This window comes from Salmo trutta, chromosome 36, assembly GCF_901001165.1.
Source record: "Salmo trutta chromosome 36, fSalTru1.1, whole genome shotgun sequence".
In the NCBI taxonomy this organism is placed as follows: domain Eukaryota; kingdom Metazoa; phylum Chordata; class Actinopteri; order Salmoniformes; family Salmonidae; genus Salmo; species Salmo trutta.
In genome coordinates this window covers 32,648,092-32,675,960 of record NC_042992.1, presented here as the reverse complement: position 1 = coordinate 32,675,960, position 27,869 = coordinate 32,648,092, and the positions used below count along the sequence as shown (strand labels likewise).

Here is a 27,869-nt window from a genome sequence, read left to right as displayed (position 1 = left end):
TCATGTATATCTCTACGGTACTAGTGTCATGTATATCTCTATGGTACTAGTGTCATGTATATCTCTATGGTACTAGTGTCATGTATATATCTATGGTACTAGTGTCATGTATATCTCTATGGTACTAGTGTCTTGTATATCTCTATGGTACTAGTAACTAACTGTGTGACCTCTGACCTGGAAGACCTCATCGTCCAGTAGGCGTGCTCCGAACACGGTGATGCCCTTGGTATCCACCACGGGGCTGTTGCTGCGAGGCAGGGCCCTGGTCATGCGCTTCTTACAGTCCAGGAGCAGGGTGACGTTCTTCTTCGACACGGAGATAGCGATGCGGTGCCACCTACAGGCAGGGAGGAGGTAAAGCACAACTGTGTAATGTGCTGGAGGGGGTTGCTTAAATAAAGGAAACCCCAATGTATACCGTGTAAGTTGTATGTGTGTGTGTGTGTGTGTGTGTGTGTGTGTGTGTGTGTGTGTGTGTGTGTGTGTGTGTGTGTGTGTGTGTGTGTGTGTGTGTGTGTGTGTGTGTGTGTGTGTGTGTGTGTGTGTGAAAAACGTATTGGACCCCCAGCCGTTCCATGTATTTGAACTATTCCAGAGCTAGCACACCAGATTCAACTTGTCAACTAATTATCAAGCCCTTGATAAGTTGAATCAGTGACTTAGTTCAGGGCTACAACAAAATTGTGAAACGTCTGGGGGTCCTTTAGGAGAGGTTTGAAAACCACTGTTCTGGGACACTGAGGCAAAATGTGTCAAATCTCACAACAACCCTGCAAAATCTGACTAATCAAGAAGATATTCATATGATGTAATGCAGTTGCATAAAACAAAAACAACCATGCATGCAAACACTGAAAACCGTAGTCCATCAAACAAACCCAGTACACATGCAAATACTGACACAGGCACACACACACACACACACACACACACACACAGAGCCGCGTTGTTACTGACTTGCCGTCGGCCAGGTTGACGCCACTGAAGAGGGGGTAGTCCTCGGGGGCGGGCTTGCCGGTCTGGTCCTCGTACAGGAAGACGGGGGAGCGTCCCAGCTCCACACCCAGCTGCTGGACACCCTGCTCACTGTAGATGGACAACAGGAAGGCCTGGAGGCCCGCATGGGCCTTGACCAGGGCCATGATGGAGAAGTTCTCCGGGAAACGACCTGAAGGGGGGGATGAAGGGAGGAAAAGAGGAGAAAGAGGCACAGAGGAAAGAAGGAAGAGGGGAGAGAGGGAGGCATTGGTGGAAGAAGGAAGAGGGGAGAGAGGGAGGCAGTGAGGGAAGAAGGATATTAGACACAGGAGCGGGGTAGACGACTAATGACAAATTAGAGTTAGGGGTGTCTAAGTGTAGACAGCTGCACATTTTATTGGATCTTAAAGGTGAGGGTTTGAAGGATTGAAGTGTGAACAGACATAAGAGGTGGGTGTAGAAAAATCTAAAACCCAGACCAAGAAAACGAGCTTCTGACTTTTCAGGATATCTTTCAACCACATAAGTGCTACTTACAATCCTAGCGCGCTTCAGGGTCTCAGACGATAGTTAGTTGGCCCTTCATTTGTTTAGGCTCTTCCAAAGGCATTTACATTTCACATGCTCGTGCACTAAATAATTATATGCCTAACGCAAAAGCAATCTAGTACTAAAGCTGCAAAGTTATGGCCCAACAACCCTCCTTATGGTAATTGTAGGAAGAAAATAAACCCTAAAACCGAACAACAATGATAAGAACCACCAAAAGAGACAAAAATAGCAATCATGACACATTACAAAAATAAATTCACAGAATGCACGTGGCATAACTTGTATGCCCCAGTCTGTTTCCATTATTTCAGCAATCCATCCCATTTACAGGTAATGTCGACCACATCTTTCCAAGTCAACCTGAGAGATGAGGTATGTTGTAGCTTCAATCCAGTTGAGGCCTGGGTTGTGTTCATTAGGGCACCCAACGGAAGACATTTTAAAGCGCTTTGCAACGGAAAACAAAAATGAACGTTTCTTATTAGGAAAGTCCATGTAGTCCCTTCCTGTTTGAATCCGTTTTCTTCCGTTTGGTGCCTAATGAACAGGACCCTAGTTAGACATGGATATAGAGGTACTGTACCTGAGAAGAGCTGATTGGTGGGGGCAGAGATCTGGGCCTTCTTGGTGATGCGGTAGGCGTGGTCAGCGGTGCCGGCACGGCGGGAGGTGCAGAAGCCTGGAACCTTCCGCACCCCTTCGGGGAGAGAGGGCAGCTGCAGCATCCGCAACACATCCACTGGATCTGAGGAGAGACGGAGAGAGAGAGAGGGTTAATAAACAAAACTGCATGGAGTTATGGTCGTGATGCTTTGTTACATCTTCATGAATGGACTCTATCATGATATAGCTTTGACATTGAAGCCAATTGACTAGAATCGCCTTACATATATATATATGTTTCTTTATAGGTCGTGGTCTGAGACCCACCACCACAGACAACAACCATTCCAGTTAGATTTGTAGATTCAATATTAGGGCTATATCCTACACCTACACTCATCCAGAGGTCAAAGGATCATAGACATAATTATTTCTGTAAGAATAATACATGCAAAAAGCTTTTACGGCAATAGAAGGTCCCCAAGTTTTATCCACCATCTATCTAACCTGAGGAACAGGCTCCTCTATTCAACCAGTGTCTGTCAAGCAAATATAACAAGTGCCATAAATGTGATAGTGCTGAGTCATGGAAGTCTGTGCAAACAGAATAAACCAACCGCAGACATCACCGCCAATCTCACATCCTGCCTCCATACCAGGTATGACTGTCTGTCACCCATACTTTGCTTGGCTAAACCAATGGGCTGACTCCTCAGGGCCAGTTTCCCAGGCCTAAACCAACAGGCTGACTCCTCAGGGCCAGTTTCCCAGGCCTAAACCAACAGGCTGACTCCTCAGGGCCAGTTTCCCAGGCCTAAACCAACAGCCTGACACCTCAGGGCCAGTTTCCCAGGCCTAAACCAACAGGCTGACTCCTCAGGGCCAGTTTCCCAGGCCTAAACCAACAGCCTGACACCTCAGGGCCAGTTTCCCAGGCCTAAACCAACAGGCTGACTCCTCAGGGCCAGTTTCCCAGGCCTAAACCAACAGGCTGACTCCTCAGGGCCAGTTTCCCAGGCCTAAACCAACAGCCTGACACCTCAGGGCCAGTTTCCCAGGCCTAAACCAACAGGCTGACTCCTCAGGGCCAGTTTCCCAGGCCTAAACCAACAGCCTGACACCTCAGGGCCAGTTTCCCAGGCCTAAACCAACAGGCTGACTCCTCAGGGCCAGTTTCCCAGGCCTAAACCAATGGGCTGACTCCTCAGGGCCAGTTTCCCAGGCCTAAACCAACAGGCTGACTCCTCAGGGCCAGTTTCCCAGGCCTAAACCAATGGGCTGACTCCTCAGGGCCAGTTTCCCAGGCCTAAACCAATGGGCTGACTCCTCAGGGCCAGTTTCCCAGGCCTAAACCAACAGGCTGACTCCTCAGGGCCAGTTTCCCAGGCCTAAACCAATGGGCTGACTCCTCAGGGCCAGTTTCCCAGGCCTAAACCAACAGGCTGACTCCTCAGGGCCAGGTTCCCAGGCCTAAACCAACAGGCTGACTCCTCAGGGCCAGTTTCCCAGGCCTAAACCAACAGGCTGACTCCTCAGGGCCAGTTTCCCAGGCCTAAACCAACAGGCTGACTCCTCAGGGCCAGGTTCCCAGGCCTAAACCAACAGGCTGACTCCTCAGGGCCAGTTTCCCAGGCCTAAACCAACAGGCTGACTCCTCAGGGCCAGTTTCCCAGGCCTAAACCAACAGGCTGACTCCTCAGGGCCAGTTTCCCAGGCCTAAACCAACAGGCTGACTCCTCAGGGCCAGTTTCCCAGGCCTAAACCAACGGGCTGACTCCTCAGGGCCAGTTTCCCAGGCCTAAACCAATGGGCTGACTCCTCAGGGCCAGTTTCCCAGGCCTAAACCAACAGGCTGACTCCTCAGGGCCAGTTTCCCAGGCTTAAACCAACAGGCTGACTCCTCAGGGCCAGTTTCCCAGGCCTAAACCAATGGGCTGACTCCTCAGGGCCAGTTTCCCAGGCTTAAACCAACAGGCTGACACCTCAGGGCCAGTTTCCCAGGCCTAAACCAACAGGCTGACTCCTCAGGGCCAGGTTCCCAGGCCTATGGGCTGATTCCTCAGGGCCAGTTTCCCAGGCCTAAACCAATGGGCTGACTCCTCAGGGCCAGGTTCCCAGGTCTACATTAAGCCTACATCTGGACTAAAAAGCACTTTCAATAGATATTCTCCATTTAGTGTGCTCTTTAGCTAAGACTAGGCTTAATCTGGGAAACTGGCCCTCACTCAATGTGCCACATTGAACCTGTCTATTCTGCCCAAGTAAGACTTGGTTGGATAAGATGTGGAATGCTACAGCCTTATTCAATCAAACCAGGAAGCAGAGTTTCTGAGGTAATTCTTGCAATGCAAGAAGGCATGCTTGAATTCATGTACTCAACAAAGCACTTATTACTTCAAACACGCTCTATTACCTAGCAGGAGTAATCGTTTTGACTCCACCCAGTTACCAATTTAGCCGGAATGGGGCCCTTGGTTGGTTCAGGAATGTGACTAAGTTCCTAGACACTCCAACAGGAGAGCAGTGTGTACAGTCTAAACAAGTTAGGTACTCCCATCTTTCTTCACTATGTTTCAGTGGAGGGACTTTTCTCAAGGTTGTATTATTGCAGTCAGAGTTGGTCTTGGCTGCCCTGTCTGTGTTCGAGACGCTAGGTAAAATGCTCGGTACATTTTTCTATACTGTTAGTGGGCGGCAAAGTTTCATTTATAGCGCACCCTGCAGTGACACTAGTCCTAATATCCTTATGAAGCCAGTCAAGCATTTTACAGGCAGGAAGTTTTGGAAAGACTGAATTACCACAGACCTTTAATGTTGCCATTACATTCAAAAAACAGTAAGCCACATTTACTATAGCCGTTTCCAGCCACTTTAATAAATAGCACTTTGAAATGAAAGAGAAAAGCAATCCTAGCCTGGAATAGGAATGTATCTTTTGATCATTGAAAAATGCCCCCATAAGCCAGCCTGTACTCTGCATTGGAGTCTCAATACCAATGAACTGGACCATATGATATTATATCATTTTCATCACAATGCTCCAATTCAGGCTAATTGTGTTTAGGTGACACCCTGCTAGCAACATGTTTGAAGGCCTCAGATGACAATATTTATGGTGAACTCTCAAATGGTGCGTTAATATTGACTCAGAGAATCGGGACCACAGTCTATTAGCAGCATACTAAATGAGAGAGAGAGAGAGAAGAGGAGGGATCAACGGTGTAGCAGAGGGGGAATTCTCTACAGACAGAGAGTGGGAGAGTGATATTGCAATGCCCCATTAACTCTCCAAAACAGGAACTGGGAGAACGAGTCGGGGGGGAGAGAGGGAGAGAACGAGAGAGAAGGGGGTAGAAAAAGGGAGAGAGAGAAGGAGAGAGCGGATGAGAGCGACAGTGAGAGAGGGACGAGAGAGGGGGAGGAGAGAAACCGCGGACAGCACGGCCTGTGTCAGACTCCATCGCAGGAACACGCGCACAGTGAGCACCTCTGTCTCCGCCCGCTCACCGCTGCTCTGCCCGATGGGCCCTTCCTGTCAGTAGGCCTTGGGAGAGGAGAACGAACCAAAATATAACGTCAGAAATACACAACCCCCCCACCCAAAAAACATAAACGCGGGACAAGGAGCGGAAAATATCGAGCCAGAAGAGGTTAGACAAGGCAAGAACGCAGGCAGGCCCCCGCTTTCTCTTTGCCTGCTTTCTTTCTTCAATCGCCCTCCCCTTTAACCACGTATGGTCACAGAGTAGAGACCACCCTGTACACCGCGTCATTAAAGAGGAGTACCGGGTGTGTCAAGGGAGTTAACACCCTGTACTGTAAATGAGAATCATTCTATTGTCCTTCGCATTGCTTTATTCACAGCAACATAGTAAAACAAAAAGCGACGTGTTATTGTCACATACACCGGATAGTGAGCTACAGTGATTATGGAATCACATTACCCAATCACACAGTCATTGAACTAGCCTATCCATTTTCTTGCATGGAAATAGCCTACATACATGTACATATGCTCCATCCATTATAAACCAGGATGTTAGAAATTGTTCATGGTGTCTTTTATATGCAGGTCTAATTATGAAGAAAAATTATTCACATATAGCACTAAGCCCAATCAAAACTATTCTAAATGTAAGACAATTGGAAAATGTAGTGCAACGTAATGAAGTGCAGGTAAATAAATATGATTTGATTGATTTGAAACAGGAGGGGATGGCTGCTTTATTAATGTAATTAACTTAATTGACCACTAGATGGGGCTAGGTCAGACACAGAACTCTCCTGACAGCTGTCAGAAAGGAGGGTGAAACGTGACAAGAACGCTCAGATAGAAAAGTACTGTGTAGAGCAGACGTGATTGTCTGTCAGGTAGAATAAGGACTCCTGTTAGCCCTTTGAAAACACTGCAGACCAGACCAGTCACACTCCAGATGACCCTCTAGACTTTTGTAACACTGTCCAAAGTTAAACAAGGAGGGTGAGAACCATGACTGAGGAGCGTTCTTCACCTCACCCCGTGGGTAACCTCTTGTTTCCCGCCTCCACCCCCGCTCCTTTCGCTCTTTCTTCTGGGGCCTCCTCGTACGGCGCCAAATACCAGACAGACCCGCAGCCTGACGCCTTGACCTCTGACCTTTACTGCCACACCAAACGGACATTGTTAGAGAGAGAGACAGTGAGAAAAACAAAGAGAGAGACAACAGAAAAGAGTTGCAGACAGGACGGAATGAGGAGACAAAAATAGGAAGCGAAAAGAGTTAAAACATAGAGGACATGGAAGATGATTCTTGCCTTCGAGAAAGGACCCAGACCAAATCCAAGTTTGTCCTCGATTTCCTCTCTTTGAACTCTCACTCTATCGTTCTCTCCAGCCAACCACACCAGTTAGGCGTGTGTGTTCAGCTCAGACTGGAGGTTATGCCTATAATTTGTATCATTCTCTATAGTTATAATGTATTTATAATCATCCATGTACACAGACAGAAAATCCATTATAACCACCCGCACTATAAAAAGGAGCTATTGCGACATATGCTATACATATATTTATATACAATTACGATTTAATATGAAAGAACGCACAACTTGTCACTGCAGTAGAGATTTCAAAGTGAGGTAAAATGTTTGGAAGAGTTGCCTGGGGTTAAAGTGTAAGAGACTATTGAAGATTGACAAACTCAACCTCAAGTTGAGAAACTTCTAACGACTTCTAACCATCAAACCATTCCACAAAACCACTGCTGAAACTTTGCCATATCATACAATTAAAGAAACTAACTTGTCGTCGGTCATGTACATACAGTGTTGGGTATGATCAACGTTTCAAACAGCCTAGCTAACACACCTCCATGTCTGGTCCTAATATGGTCATGGATATCGCCAAACATGTTTCATTCGACAGAGACATTACTAGACAGGAGATCACATTATCAGACAATCTACTGTAGCCCCCCTGACTACAGCTTAGAACTAACCTAGTAAGGGTTGCACTTTATTTTGTCTGACATTCAGTAGAGTAGAAGATCACAATAGGTGCTATGAAGAAGATCACAAGTCAATGCTATAAAACATAATAGGAAAGCCCTGATTCTTCTACGTAAGGGATCGTACCCTCAAGCAACTCTGGGTGAATGGTGGGATAAGACAAGCAGGACAGCATGGTGGACAGTGGTGAATCATAGCTCATTCTGTTTAATATAAAGCTAGTGAGGAGGTGGATTAGCTATAGCCTGGTTAAAACAGACTGAGTGGCACGTTCACTAATGTTTTACTTCGAGCGTAGCGTTCTGTCTGGTTTAACCAGGCTAGGAAGATTTAAACCTTAACCATTGCCCTATGCTACAAAAAGTAGGCCTATCCCCGATCGGCAGTTCTACCGCAGAGTGCCAACGTGGACCGTGACGAATGTGGTCCAGTTCAGCCAGTGACTCAGTTGGGCCTAGGATAGGATTAGCCCTAAGGGAGGATACGCGGACCACAATATGATAGGCCTTGGTGGCCTACTAAAACATACAAGCCCAGACAGCCACTGCCAAATAAAGAACTGAAGCAAAGTTGGAAGGCTAAGATACTGCACATGTCTTCTTGGCAGTTAGGCCTAGTATCCAACAGAAACACAAGCAAGAAGTTAGTGCCTTTCCATGTTAAACACATGGCTTAACTTGTCCCACATCCTAACCAGGGGCTCCACAACTTTGCTTTACATGTAAGTCCAAATTCAATGCCTTATATAGATATACAACATAAACTGTTGTCACTTTGTAATGTTACATAGCTGCCATAACCATGAGTCTGACTGGTAAACAGTGTTTTACCCAATAAATGACTGAGAGTTTATACACAGAGTGTGCGACTCTCTTGATTTTTTCAAAATAAAACAGTGAAATCAAACCAGACTTTAGCAAAGTATACCTCAGAGCTTAAACCCCATTTGCCACTGAGACTAGGAATGGTGATAAAGTCAGCCTTGTTAAATAGTGCTGTGGAACTATGCAGATTACAGAACAATAAGGTATCATCATCGTTTATGGAGACCCTTGGAAACCGCCCATCCGAATTGGGAAATTCCCTTCTGAAAATCACCTAACATTTTGAAATCTTTATCGGTGAACATTGTCTCGAATTCGAACATCATGTGAGGTGGGAGACGATGGCAGGCTATGACTTTTCATCTCTAAATGGCCCTCTATGTTATATGAAGGGGGTCAGGGGTGGTATAGACCGTACAAGCAGCCATTTAAACACAGAAACTGTCTGGATTCCCGTGAATTGTCCACAAAAGCAACCATACATTGTGCAAATCATAGGTCTCTAAAACACTTATCGTGATCAAAAACGACACTAAAATAGCAAGAGAATTCTAGATGACTAGGTCCATAAATTCTAACTTCAGTTCCGGATTAGACTGTACAATAGCAGAATGCATTATCTGTCATTTCTATTCTTACATCTCATGCATGTCCACAAATGGACAGCTGATGCTTTCAAACGTATATAAAATATTGCCAGTCTGAAATAATTGATACAAATCTACATGCAAAAGTACCCATCTGAGTTCCCGGACACTCCAACACACTTCCTACAACCAGGAAAATGACAGTGATTAGTCTACCAGGAACAATCGGTCTAGACTGACAGTGTATGATTACGCTTTGGCACACTTTGCCAAGTCAATTTTCAGAAAACCCTTGAAGGAAAGATGTCTAACTATCTCTCTCGCAAAACCCAAATCATCTCCTCAAAAGCAGAGCGCTGAAAATGCCGCTAGTCTGATGGGGTCTAGTCTCATGGGGTCTAGTCTGATGGGGTCTAGTCTGACGGGGTCTAGTCTGATGGGGTCTAGTCTGACGGGCTACTGCGGTTAGTCTGAAATGTGACTATGACATTTATGGTGGGCGGCGACAGGAACTGGAATATTTCGGATTTACAGCTTTACATGGTTGATACACAGTTAGGGCCTTCGGTCGTGCACGTTTAACATCTACAGGATGGCCGCAGTCTGGACCAAGCCCTAAGTCTAGGTCTGGGTCTGGGTGTGCGAAGTGGGCAACTGGGGGGTGTGGGTTCATGACACACCGTGAATGCTTTGATGCCCCTTTGGTTTTTCTTTGTGGGCTCTTGACCAACCCTGAACCACTCATCAACTCCCATGATAAGTGATCGGAGGAGACGGACACCTCTCATGGTACACTAACACTTGGCCCTTGTGACTGAACATTTGACATTTACATTTTAGTCATTTAGCAGACGCTCTTATCCGGAGCGACTTACAGTAGTGAATGCATACATTTCATTTCATGCATTTTTTTGTTGTTGTACTGGCCCCCCGTGGGAATCGAACCCACAACCCTGGCGTTGCAAACACCATGCTCTACCAACTAAGCCACAGGGAAGGCCATAGGTAGTGTGGTGGTCTGATGAGATCTCCACCACCGCTGCTAACTGTTGGAGGCAGCTGGAGCGGCTATGGTACTGCTCAACTTCAGAGACAACAACTGGACAAAAGCAACAAGCATGCCAAGGCAAGGAGAGAAAGATGGAGAGGGGAAGAGAGAGAGAGAGAGAGAATGAGAGAGAGAGAATGAGAGAGAGAGAATGAGAGAGAGAGCAAGAAAACAAGAAATATGTGAATAATATGTCCCACATGGGGAAAAAAGACAAGGCAAAGGACAATAAAGGAGACAGGCATCCAGTTGCAGAGTACACATAGATAAATACCCAGACGTACGTACACCCACAAGCATGCCTGTGGCATAGGCTGAGGACAAATAGCCAGGGCCCTACACGTCGGCCACACAGTGGCTCTATTCACTACCTCTGTGACTGCTAGGGGGAGAACGAGTGAGAGAGCGCAGGGGAAAGAGGGTGTAAGTGAGGGAAGGTGTTTTGGTTAGAATAAGTGAGACAGACCGTTCTTTGAGAATGATTGCTTTGAAATTAGGTTAAGGAACATCCATGTTAAGAAAATATTGCCCACATATTTTGTTCATTTACAAAACCCTGCTTTCATTCCTTGTACCCTCTGTGTCTGTCATGCTATATATGCGCACTTTTTACCCCAGAGAGATGAGAATAAACAGTAGGGGCAGACCTTCTGAGGGAGCCACAGCACAGACCATCTCTAATTTGGGCTTTCATTGCCTGGGTGGGGACCTGTTTAGTGTTTAGCCTATATCCACATGCCATTTGTGAACATCATAAACCAAGACGCTATCACGCAGTAGCATGGGTAGTAGCAGGAGTTTGAATGAATGTTTAGATGCTGCCTTGTCTTACAAACGTGCGCAAGGACACTTCCGCACAAGTGTGCCTAACTATGGAAAGAAGATTATACGAATCCATCGAATATTCTGTTCGTTGAGTAATTATAATATAGAGAAAGCACTTCTGAACTTGTAAATTATCTTATGCATTTTTGAAAGCACACTCCCTCTATATAGTTCATAACGTGAGAAAAACAGTCCAAGGTGTCAGAGACACAGAGGTGCACATTCATTTGAAAGGGGCACTTCATCACCCGAAGGGTTCACAGACGCATAAAAAAAACACAACTGTACAAAGCGAACATACACTCGGAGACACATACGCTTTCACTCTCCGTACCGCTCTCTCTCCGACTCGTTCTCGCAGAAGCGCACACTCCCGTATAATAACCTATTCATAAAAAGCAAAAATGTTCAGACTTCCTCCTCCAAAATACACACAGCAGTCGGACGACGGGAAAATGCAATCGGCTCGGCAATCTGAAATTGGAAGTCGAGCCAAGGAAAACAGAAGAGCTCACACATTATGTGAGAAACCCCCATCCGTACACATCTATTCCCACTTAAAACGCCTAGGGCGTCATTAACCAAAACTGAGGAATAAAGTCGCATTCATCCAATGTCGCACCTGAAGAGAACAGCTATGTATTTTGAAAATGTTGGCTATATTAATCTATTACATTGCCAATATCTTGCAAGAGGTTTCCCATGCAGGCACCACAAGCAGTGCTCTTCTTACGTGGGCCTCGTACATTTGGGATAAAGCTCAATATGCAATTGCTATATAAAACTGTAGGATATTATTGTTATGCTATAATACAATTATACGAGTGGCTAACATATTAGCATAATAAGGTGTCACCTTTAATGGTTCAGTTGTAGACCTATTCAAATTGTCCAAGATTGTTATTAGTTACCTATGTCCAACTGAATGAATAAATAATTGATAAAAGTTCAATTCTACAGAAGTAACATTTGACTAAGAGCATCACTAGTAGAATTGTGGGAATGAATGGTACCTCTGTGTTAAACATGACGGAAAGATCCAAATGCGCATGTTATAATGTAGTGGTCAATCACGGAATTACCGTACTGCCTTGAAGACATTCTTTGACACCAAATTCTTCGAAAAACATTGACGCTGTTGAATCGTAAAATAAATAGTTATCCATGTATAATTAAAAGTATTATAATCATAACGATAACTGACTATAAAAGCCTAATTATTAGTAGACCTAATTAAAAGTATTGATCGGCCATTGTCAATTAGGGTATTGTTAAGCATAAACTGTTGTTCGCTTTAAGCTGCTTATTGTTCAAAAGGATCATATAAATCAATAATATGATTCAATCATGATACAGTAACTTAATAAAAACAATGGTGACTATTTTTAGAAACCGAAAAAAAAAACAATAGAGGTGATCAATGTTAAACAGCGTAAGTGATGGGCTGGGTTACAAACAGGCCTTAAGACAGGATGGAATACAAAAAAAGCCTTCCATTGTCACAGTACATACACACAACCATTACAATGCAAAACCATCCTCACACAACAATAGGGTGATGAGAGGCGATGGTGATGGGGAGGGCCGGGGTGAACTGATAAATATCTAATCAAGTCACCATATAACGTCCACCGTCATTACTTTGACGTTGCCACTGTATATCCACATACGCACATACCTACATCCAGGAGTGAAGAGAACGATAAATCAGACGTGAACTCCAAAGTAGCCTATCTCAGTATAATGTCGGCTGCTGAACGCACCGTCCTATCCTATGGCCCCGTCTGGAATGAAAAGCTCATCCATGCGCAATGGCGCACGAGGTTGTCAAAAACTTTCAAAAACCTAACTTATATTCTCCCTTAAAAACCTTTTCCGTTTAAAGCTATTGTCAAATCTAGAATAAAACATTACATTCACAACAACTACAAAAAAGCGTCTAAATATCCGAAATGGCTGAGCGGTTGAACTAACTGCAATAGTGCACAGACTGACACCTGTCAGCGCAGCGCGTTTCACCGCCGCCTCTTGAGGAAGAAGACAAAGAAGAAAGCCTCAAAATATTGTTTGAGAAGAACATTAAATGAGTTATAAACCCTGTTCAGAATGTACTGTTTGGGGGTAATGTAGGCTAGCAGTAGGCTAAACTACCACAGGTCACCTGTAATCCTAGGCTACAATCGTTGGAAATCATGCCAAATAGCATCACTTTTAGAAAGCAAATAGCACGGTACAGGCAGTCAGTGATTGACAATTCTGAGATGTGGTACAATATGCATGGCATTTCAGACAAATATTTAGCTACAAAGTCTCACTGGAACGCTCAAAAATAAAAGCCATCTTACCTGCCCGAGCCACGGGTAGTTGGCACAGCGCGAGCACCAGGGTTACCAAGGCAAACGAGGAAAAGTCCAAGCGCCATGGTCTCCGCTTCTTCCGAAAGGGGCAATCTCGAATATCCATAGTTATTTAGTTGTTTGACGCTGGACTATAAGGTAGGATATGTTCAAATTAGATATCCTCTCTCACAGAAAGTCAGTCGAAGAGAGTTTCGACTGGACCTTCTGTGAGGCAAAACAAAAAAAGAAAAAGGTTCGCCTCTGGAGACGTATTTAACCTCTCTTTAACGCTTCTTTAATAAGTGACCTATATCTACCTATGCTATGTACAAATTTTAAATAGTAAAAGGGGTACGGGCAATAAATATTGATTTTATATCCCTAGTGCTAAAGCTCCATTGGGTCAGCGGAGTGGATATGAGTACCCACAGTGGAGAGAGCAGAGACCTGAAATCACTCTCTCTCCTTTCTCTTTCTCTCTCCCCCTTCCTACTTTCTCCCACGAAAAGTGAGGGAGCGTGTGTGTGTGTGCGGAGAGAGAGAATGACTGAGTGGCAGTGGGGAAGGAGGGAGGGAGAGATTGTGCGTAATTGCGCGCGCGGCACACGTAGAGTTACGTGTGCAAATGAGAAAAAATGAGAGATGGCTAGAGGAATAGAGCATGTGATAAATGGAAAGTTTATATTGCATGTGGAGTAATATTATTGCACAAGGGATGCACGCATAATCCTGAACGTAAACCTGTGCCTTCTTATTAGGGCCTAATTGCTGCCGCACGTTCTATTTCCTACTTTTCATCCTTGTTTTAGTATCCTTGGCACTGTGTTGCGCTCTCTAGACATATGCTAGATTTTTTAAATTACGAGCGTCTGTCTGTCTGTCTGTCTGTCTGTCTGTCAAACAGATTTTTTTCAGTCCCGGTATATCCCGTTAAGACAGCCGGACAATGTAGGCCGGATGGGTCCACAAAAACTGTATAGGAATTGCCGCAGCCAATCATTTCGCTGTCAGAACTCGAACACGAATCTAATTCACGCCCATATTAAGATGCCTTCGAGCTTCCCGTGCTCCTGTAAAGTCTGATTGGTCAGTCCAACGTGGCGTCAGCGGCTAACCAGGTGCGACAGTGAGAACGTTTATTGCAGAGCAGGCACATTTCTCATGATCATAACTTGAATTTGTCCATTTTCATTCCCACAGCTGTTTTATGACACTGGGGGTTTACAAGAGTAGGCTAGATATAACAGGGTTTGGGTTTAGAGTTGGGGTCAGTTACTTTTTATTAAAAACACATTGAATATCAAGCCAGCCGCTGAATTGACCACTTGAAGCCTACAGGTATAATTTCATGATGCATGTATGACACCTTTATAATGTCTTATAATAATCTCATAATGATCCGGACTAAACAACAGAAGTTTGAAAAAGTTGAAAATTATATGCATAGAAATACGTAAAACATTAAAAGCCTTGCTATAAGACATTATAAATGCTTCTACATGATTATAACAAGTTATAAAGCTAGCTGGATGCTTTAAGTAAAGTTTAACCAATATTATTATTATATACCTTTTAATGTCATTTTCTGATTGCCACTGATGTTAGTGTTCCCATATTTTTCTTAGGCAGGGCAGTGGGCACCGAAGACAATCAGAATATAGGGCTGCCAACAACAACATTTTCTATCAATATCCATAGTCGCTTTCAGAGTTGATCGTCAAATGGATTGACGGCTACAATGGGAAGTATTTTGTGCTAGTCATTGATGGAAATGGTCAAGTATTCCATTTTTAGTCCATTACAAATGGTTTCAGCTGGAAATCTGCTTTGCCTAGATCTGATGATATAGACCACATGCCCAAAAGTATGTGGACACCTGCTCGTCGAACATCTCATTCCAAAATCATGGGCATTAATATGGAGTTGGTCCCACCTTTGCTGCTATAACAGCCTCCGCTCTTCTGGGAAGGCTTTCCACTAGTTGTTGGAACATTGCTGTGGGGACTTGCTTCCATTCAGCCACAAGAGCATTAGTGAGGTCGGGCACTGATGTTGGGCAATTAGGTCTGGCTCGCAGTCGGCGTCCCAATTCATTCCAAATGTGTTCGATGGGGTTGAGGTCAGGGCTCTGTGCAGGCCAGTCAAGTTCTTCCACACCGATCTCGACAAACAATTTCTGTATGGACCTTACTTTGTGCACATGGGTATTGTCATGCTGAAACAGGAAAGGGCCTTCCCCAAACAGTTGTCAGAAAGTTTTAAGCACAGAATCGTCTACAATGTTATTGTATGCTGTAGCGTCAAGATTTCCCTTCACTGGAACTAAGGGGACTAGCCCGAACAATAAAAAATAGCCCCAGACCATTATTCCTCCTCCACCAAACTTTACAGTTGGAACTATGCATTGGGGCAGGTAGCGTTCTCCTGGCATCCGCTGAACCCAGATTCGTCCATCAGACTGCCAGATGGTGAAGCGTGATTCATCACTCTAGAGAACATGTTTCCACTGCTTCAGAGTCCAATGGCGGCGAGCTTAACACCACTCCAGCCGACGCTTAGCATTTGCGCATGGTGATCTTAGGCTTGTGTGCTACTGCTTGGCCACGGAAACCCATTTCATGAAGCTCCCGACGAACAGTTATTGTGCTGACTTTGCTTCCAGAGGCAGTTTGGAACTACAGGCATACTCAGGAACTCGGTAGTGAGTGTTGCAGGGGGTGTCCACATACTTTTGTATATATATTGCGTAGCAGAGTTAGAGATCACTGGCTGCCTCAATCACCTCCCCTGTGACCCGAAGACAGTTATTCACAGACTGAGGTCCTAGATCGAGGTGTATTATTTCTAGTTTTGTATACTTTATTTTGTAGTAATGTATATTTCTCGTTTCTTATATAGTTTTTTTAATTGTAATTTTTACAGTTAAGTGTATTGAGATGTTTTACATTTGATTTCAATCTGACAACAAGAAAAACAGTATTGCTGAAGAGGTATTCTTTTTCCACCCAAAGGTGTCACATCTGCATGTCTTTAACAAACGTAGTTTATCAAAACTGGCGAAGTCTACAGCCCAACACTGAAGAAAAAGCCAATCAAATATACTGTTATAATACATCTCTTTCATAAGATGTTGAGTTAATTGCATCTGGCCTCTAATAGTTTTCTTTGAATGAGGGTAAACCTTTCATACGAGGTTGTTTCAAAGGGCTGCTAATACTTCTCCCTGTCTACCGTAAACTTAAATGTCCATATTATTCTCTATTTCAAAGTTATCATAAGAACAGATGTAACGGTCTGGCTCTATGCTTTGTAAATTGCTGTACTGCAAAACCTGTGTTTAGTACATTTCTTTGAATGAAGAGCCAGAAGGCAATAATGAAATATAATCATCCTTTGATGTTCTTTGCCTCTTTCTCACTCCCTCCCTCTCATTTCTCCCCTATTTTTTTACTTTGAGTCTCTGAAGGCAAAAAAGTTTCTATTTTGTGGTATTTTGACCATCCCACCTCTCAGTCCCAATCACTCGTGTCTCGACTGGATGCTTGTCTGCAATTCCGAGGACTAAGTAAGGGATCATTTAGAAGTAGAAAGGACTAAGGTCCTTTTTTAGGGTTCCGCACACTGGCACTGTCCAGGCTTTTGCATGAAAGGCCTCTTATGAAAATCATGCTCCCCTTTATAAGAAACTATAGGGATAAGTATAAAAAAAAATACAATGAAAAGAATAATTAATCAGCCAATGTTAATACACTGCTCAAGAGTCACCAACCATCAACTATTGCATCCACCAATTATGCATCAGGGATTATATGGCAACAGCGCTCAGACAATATTCATAGCTACCAGCAAGACTACTATTGGAAAACCTAAAAAAAAGGGACAACCAGAACTCATATGTGGATTGAAAAAAAGCCTCGAGCATCTCTGTTCTTGGACAACTGAACAGAACACAATTCCTCATGCAATGGGGTAAACACAATCAAAAATCTCTCTGTGACAATTTTATGGTTATATTTTGGACTGTAGAGCACATTAGACGCTCTGTGGTCCAAGTGTTTTTGCCCCCTAAAGTTGGAGTGTGGGTGCCGCAGGCTGTAAAAAGAGACACCCTAGAGAGAGCCTTGGTATGTGTTTGTGCCATGCTCTGCTGGTGCACTGTAGCCTTAGGTTGTTTCCATATTAAAGGCCCAAAATTCAGATTTTCCTGTGTTTTATACCACATTGCACAATCACTGATGAAACTAAGACTGTAAAAGTGTGAAATAATTTGATCAGTGTTATTTCCGGATTGTTGAAAATACAATGTACACAAGGCCTTCTAATCAGCGGGTTTGCATGGGCGGGAGTTTCGGCTTTCCATGGTGACATCACCATGCATTAAATTGGTTACTAGACCAATAACAAAGAGAGTTCCAAACTTCTCTGCCAATAACAGCTAGTTTTCCGTTTTCCCCTGCCCACTCAGACTACTCCCAGAAAAATCCTAGCAAAGTTCTTGCTTGAGAATTTTCTTTGTTGCTAAAAAGCTATTTTTGCCCATTTGAATGGAAATCTATTACAGTAAGGTACTTAATTGTTACCCAGAAATTATTTGATATTGATACAAAAATGGCTGCATTGGGCCTTTAAAATTGCTATAAATCACAGCTTTTGTTGAACCTGTGGTTCCCAAATACACAGCGGCAGGGAAAGGAGAGGGGTGGGCAGAAAAGGACAGATAAGATTGAGAATTGGATGAAAGTGTGATGGGGGAATTATGTGTTGTGTGGTCATCAGCTAAGCAAGAATATCTTAGAATATCTTAATTACGAACAACAAAAAGAAGTTGCCTAACATTGGAGAGAATACACTGGGCATTCACACACCCATAGCAACAGTAGTCATAAGCACAATCGGGTGAATATCCCTCTATGAATGTACCACAGCTTATGGATGTACCAAAATGGGCGAAATGACTGACTTCACACACCCAGAATAAGTTTTTGGCACAATGTGAAGAAGACATTTTACCATGAGATTTGACTGTAAAAACGTTATTACAGTGTAAAATCTGCTGATAAAACAAGCAGATGCTCTTCCTAGACAATCTGGGCAGCAGGTTTAAGGGTTCAGTCTGAACCACCAATTACTGAATTTACCTTGAATGTCAGCCTCTTTAAATTAATAAAGCCTACTAATTTGTCTGCAGTAATTTTAGGGTTAGGACAAAGACCGCAAGGCTCTGTGGTTCATCGTGGCCAGGGTTGGCGTACCACGTGCCAGATTTAACACTCAGCTAATGAAAACTAATTACATTTAATTGACTATGATGATGTCAAAGGCTGTGCTTTATCTACCAATAGGCTTCTGAGTTTGTGTGCCAAATAATAATAAACCAAACGAGAGCTGGCCAGGGGAGTTGAGGGGGGTGCAAAAGAAAAGCAACGGGTGCCGTAGAGACAGACACAGCAAGTGCTTGTGGGTAGCCTGGCTATTTCCAAAACGGGAACCTTGTAATTACAATAAAGCGACCATATTCTATTGCTGACTTCCTTGAAAAGTCTGTATTTTACTGGGCAGGGCTGCAAACCGAGCACACACACCCTACTCGCCACATGACACAGAAATAGATCGGGGGGGGGGGGGGTGTGAATATAGGACGTTAGCATGGAGTGTATGTGTGTGTGTTTGACACATGCATGGCCTGGGCACACTGATAGAGGCGATGCAGGTAAAGAAAAAGGAATTGAATGATAGAATGGGTCACTGATGACCGTGAACACATCCAACTAACCACATGCCTAGAAATAGGCATTCAGAGAAGGAGAGAAGGAGAGATGGAGAGAAGGAGAGAGAGAGCAAGACAGGTAGAGAGAGAGAGACAGAGACAGAGAGAGAGAGAGAGAGAGCAAGACAGGTAGAGAGAGAGAGAGAGAATAAGAGAGCAAGACAGGTAGAGAGAGAGAGAGAATAAGAGAGCAAGACAGGTAGAGAGAGAGAGAGAAAAAAAAGAGAGCAAGAGGGAGAGAGAGAGAGAGAGAGAGAGAGAAAAAAGAGAGCAAGAGGGGAAGAGAGAGGGGGATAGAGAGAGAGAGAGATGGAAGAAAGAGAGCAAGAGGAGTGAGAGAGAGAGAGAGAGAGAGAGAGAGAGAGAGAGAAAAAGAGAAAAAGAGAAAAAGAGAGCGAGATGGGTAGAGAGAGAGGCCTACACAGAGAGAGGGTATGCATAGGTGGGTGTGTTTATGTGTGGGGTGAGTCTGAAGTTTGTATGCCACCCTGTGTATGATGTCTGTGTATGATATCTGTGTATGGTGTCTGTGTATGGTGTCTGTGTATGATATCTGTGTATGGTGTCTGTGTATGATATCTGTGTATGGTGTCTGTGTATGATATCTGTGTATGGTGTCTGTGTATGATATCTGTGTATGGTGTCTGTTTATGGTGTCTGTGTATGGTGTCTGTGTATGATGTCTGTGTATGATGTCTGTGATTGGTGTCTGTGTATGATGTCTGTGTATGGTGTCTGTGTATGGTGTCTGTGTATGGTGTCTGTGTATGATGTCTGTGTATGATGTCTGTGTATGATGTCTGTGTATGATGTCTACGTATGGTATCTGTGACAATAAAACATCAATTGTTTTTACTGAGTGTGATTGCCTCTATAGGCATGTCTTTATAAATTGTTATATGTATGTTCAAATACTCCAGGCCTTAACATTTCTGGGTGTGTGTGTGTAGGAGCAGCATGTTCCCCAATCCACAGTGATAAATTTAGCAAGTTAAACACTGATTCGGATCATTTAGCACAATCACTATTAAAGATAATTTGGCCATTAGTAATGCTCACAGAGCCATTGATGTAACATGGGGAGAGTGGCAAATTGGGCCAACTACATGAACTCATTATGATATGGAGCCTACCAATATACTGGATTATATGTGTTTATAACACCTTCAATGGGTTTCGCATCAACAAAACTCCTATTTTTTTAAAATGTGTATATTGCTTTAGTAGAAGACCCACATCAGCATCCATCTAAATGTATAGAGAGCCAAAAGATGGAGGTGAGCGATATGAGGCAAATTAAAGGGGGGGAGGGAGGGGTAAGTGAGTGAGGGAGCTGGGAGGAGGAGGGAAAGCCATGGAAAGGTACAGGCAAGAAAAATCATAGGAATGAATAGTGAAGGAGGGAAGGGGGTACAGAGGCATGCAGACGGAGAGGGGGAATGAATGAGGGCCATTGACGAAGCGAGAGAGAGAGAGGGATCAAACAGTATTTACACAGGGAGATTCCAGAAAAAAATTGAGGCGGGGAGGGGCAGGCGACCAGGGGTGTTCACTTCAACTGACCTACTGACTAGGGAATAGGGTGGAACTTTGGGGAAGCTGATAGAGAGAGGTAGAGAGAGAGAGTTGGGGGAGAGAGGAGAGAGAGAAAGAGGTGGATTGAGGTAGACAGGTGGAGAGTGAGTGTATGTGAGAGAGAGAATGACTAAACAACATGACTAAACAGTATATTTCTGAATCAGTAAACCTACAAATGGTTTCATGTTGGAATAATGATTACAATGAATTCCTTCAGTCACCTCACTGTTAAAGGGACAGTTCACTTTTTTTGTCCAGACCCGAAACACAAGCAGTAAAAGGTTCCAGATGAAATATACCATAAACCACACCCTCGCGAAATGCAGAAGAATGAGGTAATTAGGTAGCATCCTCCTCCATTACGGCTTTACCGTGATTGGTCTATCGTGCTGTATTTCTTGATAATATAGGTGCAAGAGTTTTGCAATCCGGTGCCACCTAGTTCGCCTGGTTGGGCGGAGTTTGCACTTAATTTCAAATTTAGGGGCCTGGCGGCGAATGCCGAATGACCCACTCAGAACTGATGGTAAAACTGGCTTTGACTGGTGGAGTCGAAAACCAAACAACAACAAAACACACAAGGCGGAGACAGACAGTGAAGTGTTAAACTTCTGATCATTGATCAACAGACATTACAGCAGCCATCATTAGAAACAAATGGAATTGTGTCTTGTTGCTGTCTGTCATTAGTTACAGAAAGGATTAGAGCTTTGTCGTGGAAATGACCACTAAGGACCCAAAAGGCAAGCTTAAATTAATTTATGTTTATTCACGCCAGCGGAGAGATTACAGACAAACAGCACTTCCTGTGTAGGTTAGTCAGAAGCTCTGACGAGGTATTTCCCCCTCAGCAAATGTATACTATCACTACGGGTTACACAAAGATAGCCAAGTGCATCCTTTCTCAGCAAAGCGTTTGCTCCCAGAAACGGGCAGCAGAGGAGGAGAACACCTGGCAACCACAGAGTCTGGGCGTTCAGCCAATATTTCCAGTCCCGCTGAGCTGACCTTCTGAGAGCAAAGTAGACATACAATAGACATACACTCAGATGAGCACATGACCAAGTCCATAATATCCTTATATTAGCAACAGTGATTGGTAAAAGTGAAAAAGAAGTCTAAATTGTCATAATCAAAAAAGTCTAAATTGTATTTTGTCGCAGCAGTGACACTGTTTCAGAAAGACTCGGAATGCAGTGTTTGGTAAAGACTCGGAATGCAGTGTTTGGTAAAGACATGGAATGCAGTGTTTGGTAAAGACATGGAATGCAGTGTTTGGTAAAGACATGGAATGCAGTGTTTGGTAAAGACATGGAATGCAGTGTTTGGTAAAGACTCGGAATGCAGTGTTTGGTAAAGACATGGAATGCAGTGTTTGGTAAAGACATGGAATGCAGTGTTTGGTAAAGACATGGAATGCAGTGTTTGGTAAAGACATGGAATGCAGTGTTTGGTAAAGACATGGAATGCAGTGTTTGGTAAAGACTCGGAATGCAGTGTTTGGTAAAGACATGGAATGCAGTGTTTGGTAAAGACATGGAATGCAGTGTTTGGTAAAGACTCGGAATGCAGTGTTTGGTAAAGACATGGAATGCAGTGTTTGGTAAAGACATGGAATGCAGTGTTTGGTAAAGACATGGAATGCAGTGTTTGGTAAAGACATGGAACGCAGTGTTTGGTTTTCGCCAGACTGTCAGGTTGTGCGCTACTGGTAAGAAGTCAGGTGCAGGAGAGCGGAGAGTTGTGATCAGGCGCACACTATAATGTGTGCTTGAAACCCACAAATGTCGCTGAGTTAAAGCAGTTCTGCATGGAAGAGTGGGCCTAAATTCCTCCACATCGACGTGAAAGACTGATCAACAACTTCAGCAAATGTTTGGTTGTCGTTGCAGCTACTGTAAAAGTGGCACAACCATCTATTGAGTGTAAGGGGGCAATTACTTTTTCACACAGGGGCATTGGGTGTTGCATAACTTTGTTTATTAAATGAATTACCAGATTTGTCTTTTCCTTTGGAAGTTTCCATCACAAGACTGCAACCAACCAGTACTAAAGCTATATATCCAAGTTGTTTGTCTCGCTATAGAAGTGCAGGTTGCCTCTTTGTCATGTGATGGTACATATGATTTATCAAAGCTTGAAAAGGGCTCTTCCCTCACTAATTAAGGTCAACCTGTCACATTATTTAGGCAACTGATTTCATTAGGGCTCTACTTGGCTGGTAAGCTAGCTACATAAGCAGCTAGTAATTGTTTGTTTTAGTCATAGCATAAGTGTGAATGTGCTCAGCCATTTATCTAATGTGAACAACGGCCAAATAAAACGTATCTATTGTCATACAATATACAAATAATAACGCAGATATTGAGTAATTAATTTGTCCCTGAAGGAACTCTGTCGGTGACCCCTGCTCCACATTCTCATGGTCAGCGGGGGCAGGTGGAGCACAGTGTCATGCTAAAGTCAAAATAACCCCCATGACTTCCCCTCTATCCACAGAGGCCAGCTGAAGTTCCGGCCTGGCTGCTGTTTCATACCCTCACAACCAGCAACAAATGGCATAGCTTCCATACCTCACACACTTGTTGCATCTCATCTGTCAACCTTCACAATGGAAACCCCCACGACAGGATTGTTTTTTCAGTACGGCGTCATTTCATTCTAAAATGCTCAATTAAAGTCGTAAACATAAAAGAGTCTCCTGTGCTACAAAATGTAAGTCTACCCCAATGATAACACAAATGACAAAAGCAACGTAACAACATAGCTATGAAACGCTACACCCAGGCATGAACATAAATGACTCAGAATTAGGCCCTAACTCCAGTAACCAAATAGCTACCCGGACTATCTGCATTTACCCTTTTTTGCACTAACGTTTTTGACTCATCACATACGCTGCTGTTACTGTTTATTATCTATCCATTGCCTAGTACATCTCTACCTCAAATACCTTGTACCCCTGCATATCGACTCGGTACTGGTACACCTTGTCTATAGCCAAGTTATCTTGCTCATTGTGTATCTATTATTACTTTCATTACGTGTTTTACTTTTCTATTATTTCTCCATGTTCTTTCTCTCTGCATTGTTGGGAAGGACCCGTAAGTAAGCGTTTCCCTGTTAGTCCACACCTGTTGTTAACAAAGCACGTGACGAATACATTTTGATTTGATGCGAGTATGTCGGGACAATAATCAAGGAAACAACTGAGGGCCACAGTTTACAGGAACAGGTACTAGGCCTGTGTTCAGTCTACCTGAGACACTCTAAATGTCCACTACGCTCAACAGTGGACCTCTATGGTTCTGTTCCCACTGAGGTGAATGAGGTACTCCACAATGGGATTGGTCAATATGGAATGCAACAGGGGAAGGAGAGGGAATGTACCACTGGGGTGTTCAGGGAGGGGGTGGGGTGGCAGGGGAAATGCAGGGGAAACAGAAGGGCCTTTTGTGAGACAGGACGCAGCATAGACGGGCCCAGAGGTACAGCAGAGCTTCGGAGGAGGGTGAGCGTAGAGGAGAAGGAGGAGAGAGACGAAAAGTGTGGAGGCTTCATCCCACACAGCCGTATCCAAGACCAGCTGTACAGTGGAAGTGCTAATAATGATTATTCAGGCAAACAACATATACTGTAGGCACAATATGCCACATATTAAACAACCTGGTAAATGAACTTTAAGGGCCATTGTACCAAAAGTCTACCGCTTCATAGTTTCCCAAACTGCAGGAGGGGGTTGGGAAAAAGCGGCACAAATGTGAAATAGTCTTCAATTTTCCCTTCACACATGATTTGAGGCTATACAGGCAAACCAGGATTCTAAACATTGGCAAAACAATGACAAATAAGCCACTGTGAGCAACGGCTGAAATAGTAAATAAAACCCAGACAAAATAAACATGTTTTCATGAGTAGACCGGGTGCAATTCCCACAGAAAAAAGCAAATGTACTCAGCATCACAAGCAGCCAAAGTCCATTGGTTTCAACACTCCATTCCAATCTACATGAGATTCCACCTCCCCTTTCAGTTTTGATCTTGCAAAGCCTTTGGCAAAATTGGACAAATTAAACCATCATCTGATGATATAATTAATGAATTAATTATAATAAGAAGCAGCAGAGACGGGCCCAGTGATCATGCTCTAGAAACAAACCCCAGTCCTTGGTTAGAATTGTTCAGGTGTAAGCAATATTGAGAGGGCAAGGTGGAGCAACTACCATATTTCTCATAGCTTACCTATACAATTATTTCTATCTACATGAAGTGCCTAGAGGTTATGGGTTGTTTTTGGACCGGGTCTTATCTACCTCCTAATAGGTGGCCAAGGGCAGCAATTTTTCCTCACAATCAATGCATTTTGACGATTGGAGTCCTCCAGGGCTCAGTGCTTGGTTCCTTGCTGTTCTTTGTTTGGATTCCTACGATCACCTCATCAATGTATCGAACAAAAGAATCACCAATGATAAGCACATGTTCAACCTCAGCAACCAGGCAGAGCCTGACTATGTGATTTTAGTCACGGCACCACAGTAACAGATTAGGTCCCATCCCTGACCCAACCTGGGCGCGAACATCAGCTCCTTATGATTGGATAACTAACAAAACCCATCCTACCTTTGGAGCTAATCCAGCTGCTGACCGTCTGGTCCTGACAAGTCCTGACTCCTGGTTGCAGTTTGCATCAAAGTAAAGCTATCTGCAGTCCTGTACACAGTGATCCAATCTTACAACCTAGAAAGAGTTTAAAAAAAATATATAGACATTCATAATCACACATTTACTAATAGTATGTACACTATACGTATCTTATGAGCACTTATTCATCAGAGTTACCAAATCGCAGGCAAATGATTGGCCTATAAAATATCTCCTCAGTGATCCACAGTGGGGAAACCTACAATAACAAGAAATAGAGATTGTGTATAGTTTGGGGTGGTAGATAGCCTAGTGGTTAGAGCGTTGTGCCAATAACCGAAAGGTTGCTGGATCGAATCCCCGAGCTGACAAGGTAAAAAAATCTGTTGTTCTGCCCAAACAAGGCAGTTAACCCACTATTCCCCAGTAGGCCGTCATTGTAAATAAGAATTTGTTCTTAACTGACTTGCCTAGTTAAATAATAAATAAATTGTTAATCATGGCAGAGAGCACAATAAAAACAATCCCAAAATTAAAGGAATGTTTGAGGTCAGAAATGTCTGCCGTTGGAAAGTCATCAAAGCGGTTCCTTGCTTGATCTCTGATTTTTGATTGGTCACATCCGGCCTATGCTAACACACTGAGAGCAAGTTAGAAGAATAAATAACTATGATGATACAGAATAATAATCCCTCCCTTTCTTCCTTCCTGTCTGTACTCTTCCCTTCCTTTATCCATTTCACCCTTCTCACGTTCACTCCTGGCAAGGACCCCACTACTAATACTCTCGTTTTCTTTGCAGTGAATGATTGGCATACATGCCAAAACAATGTATTTTTTTCCCGTAAATTGTTTTATCTACATTTTAGTCTACACTAGAATCTCATTGTTATTTTGCATAATGGGACAGAATATATGCGGGTCTCTGTTGTTTTCTGGTTTCACATTCTGCTCATTTATGCAACTTCATCACATTGGGCCTCTAAACACTGCTGGCTTTGTGATGTGTGTACTTTTCTTTTTGGAGCAGAACGGTATTCTCTCAGATCTAGAATTATACCCTATGGGCTGTGTTCCATTCTCATTATTGCCCTCTTTAAGCTATTCTTAGAGGCCCTCGATGTCCACTAAATGTACATCTGAGTAAACTTGGCCCACACTGCCTTCACATGCCCTTACTTTTTTTCACATTTTGTTGTGTTACAGCCTGAATTTATTAATTGATTAAATTAAGATTTTGTGCCACTGATCTGCAGACAATACTCAATAATGTCAAAGTGGAATATATTTGGTAGAATTTTTTTAAATTCATTTTAAAATCCAACGCTGAAATGTCTTGAGTCAATTAGTATGCAACCCCTTTGTTATGGCAAGCCTAAATAAGTTTAGAGGTAAAATCATGTTTAACAAAAATTATAATAAGTTGCATGGACTCATTCCATGTTCAATAATAGTGGTTGACATGATTAGAAAAGCGACCCCATCTTTGTACCCCCACACATACAATTATCTGAATTTCAAGCACATATTCCAACACAAAGACCAGGGAGGTTTTCAGTGCCTCTCAAAGAAGGGCACCAATTGGTAGATGTGTAAAAATTAACAAAAGCAGACACTGAATATCCCTTTGAGCATGGTGAAGTTATTAATTACGCTTTGGATGGCTCAATACACCCAGTCACTACAAAGATACAGGCGTCCTTCCTAACTCAGTTGCCGAAGAGGAAGGAAACTGCTTACGGATTTCACCATGAGGCCAATAGTGATTTTAAAACAGTTACTGAGTTTAATGGTTGTAATATTATAAAAGGATGGATCAACAACATTTTAGTTACTCTGCAATACTAACCTAAACGACAGCATGTAACAAGTGCGCTGAGAGTCGGGAAGCAAGTTCAGGGAGTGAGTGTTTAATTATGTAAAAGAAACAATGAACACGAGCCACAAACAACGCACTGACATGAAAACAGAGTCAATAACACCTGAGGAAAGAACCAAGGGGAGTGACAGATATAGGGGAGGGAATCAGGAAGGTGATGGAGTCCAGGTGAGTGTCATGAGGCAACGGTGCGCAAGACGATGGTGACAGCTGTGCGGGATAATCAGCAGCCTGATGACCTAGAGGCCGTACAGGGAGTATACATGACACAGCATGAAAAGAAGGAAGCCAGTACAGAATAAAAATATTACAAAACATGCATCCTGTTTGCAACAAGGCACAAAAAATGTGCCAAAGAAATTAACTTTTTGTCCTGCTTCCGGGTTTGGAGCGAGTAGTCGTGCTGCACTCCGCTCCGCAGGTAATATTACATCTCATTACATTACAACGGTTTGATTTGTTTGATCTGAGCAATTTTTTAGCTAGCTACTTAGCTGTCTTTGTATCAAAGATAATTGTGTAGTTTAGAGTAATTATCGAGGTTAGCTAGCCAGCTATCTTCGTCCGCCGCGCCACCGTTCTCCTACTTAGTCAACAACTGCTAGCGAGCTAGCCAACTTCTACCGACTAGCACTGTAGAAACTAATACATTACAACGGAACGATTTGATTAGTGTGGTGTTAGCTAGCTACATAGTTGTCTTTGCTGTCTTTGTATCTAAGATAATTGTGTAGTTTAGAGTAATTATCGAGGTTAGCT

General features: G+C 43.4%; 1 protein-coding gene across 6 annotated transcripts in view; it reads right to left on the bottom strand.

Moving 5' to 3' along the window:
* The window catches only part of LOC115175910 (collagen alpha-2(XI) chain), a 44,764-nt gene extending 31,000 nt beyond the window's left edge, over window positions 1-13,764 (bottom strand). For 4 of the 6 annotated variants that reach the window (XM_029735545.1, XM_029735546.1, XM_029735548.1 and 1 more), the window contains exons 1-4: window positions 13,253-13,764; window positions 2,117-2,278; window positions 961-1,171; window positions 178-340 (exon numbers count right to left, since the gene is read on the bottom strand). In XM_029735545.1, coding sequence (XP_029591405.1) covers window positions 178-340; window positions 961-1,171; window positions 2,117-2,278; window positions 13,253-13,370 — 654 coding nt within the window. In that variant the 5' untranslated portion in view covers window positions 13,371-13,764. The remainder of the gene's footprint in view (window positions 1-177; window positions 341-960; window positions 1,172-2,116; window positions 2,279-13,252) is intronic. The other 2 variants (XM_029735547.1, XM_029735550.1) reach the window with 1 other exon arrangement.
* Window positions 13,765-27,869: the final 14,105 nt, after the last annotated feature.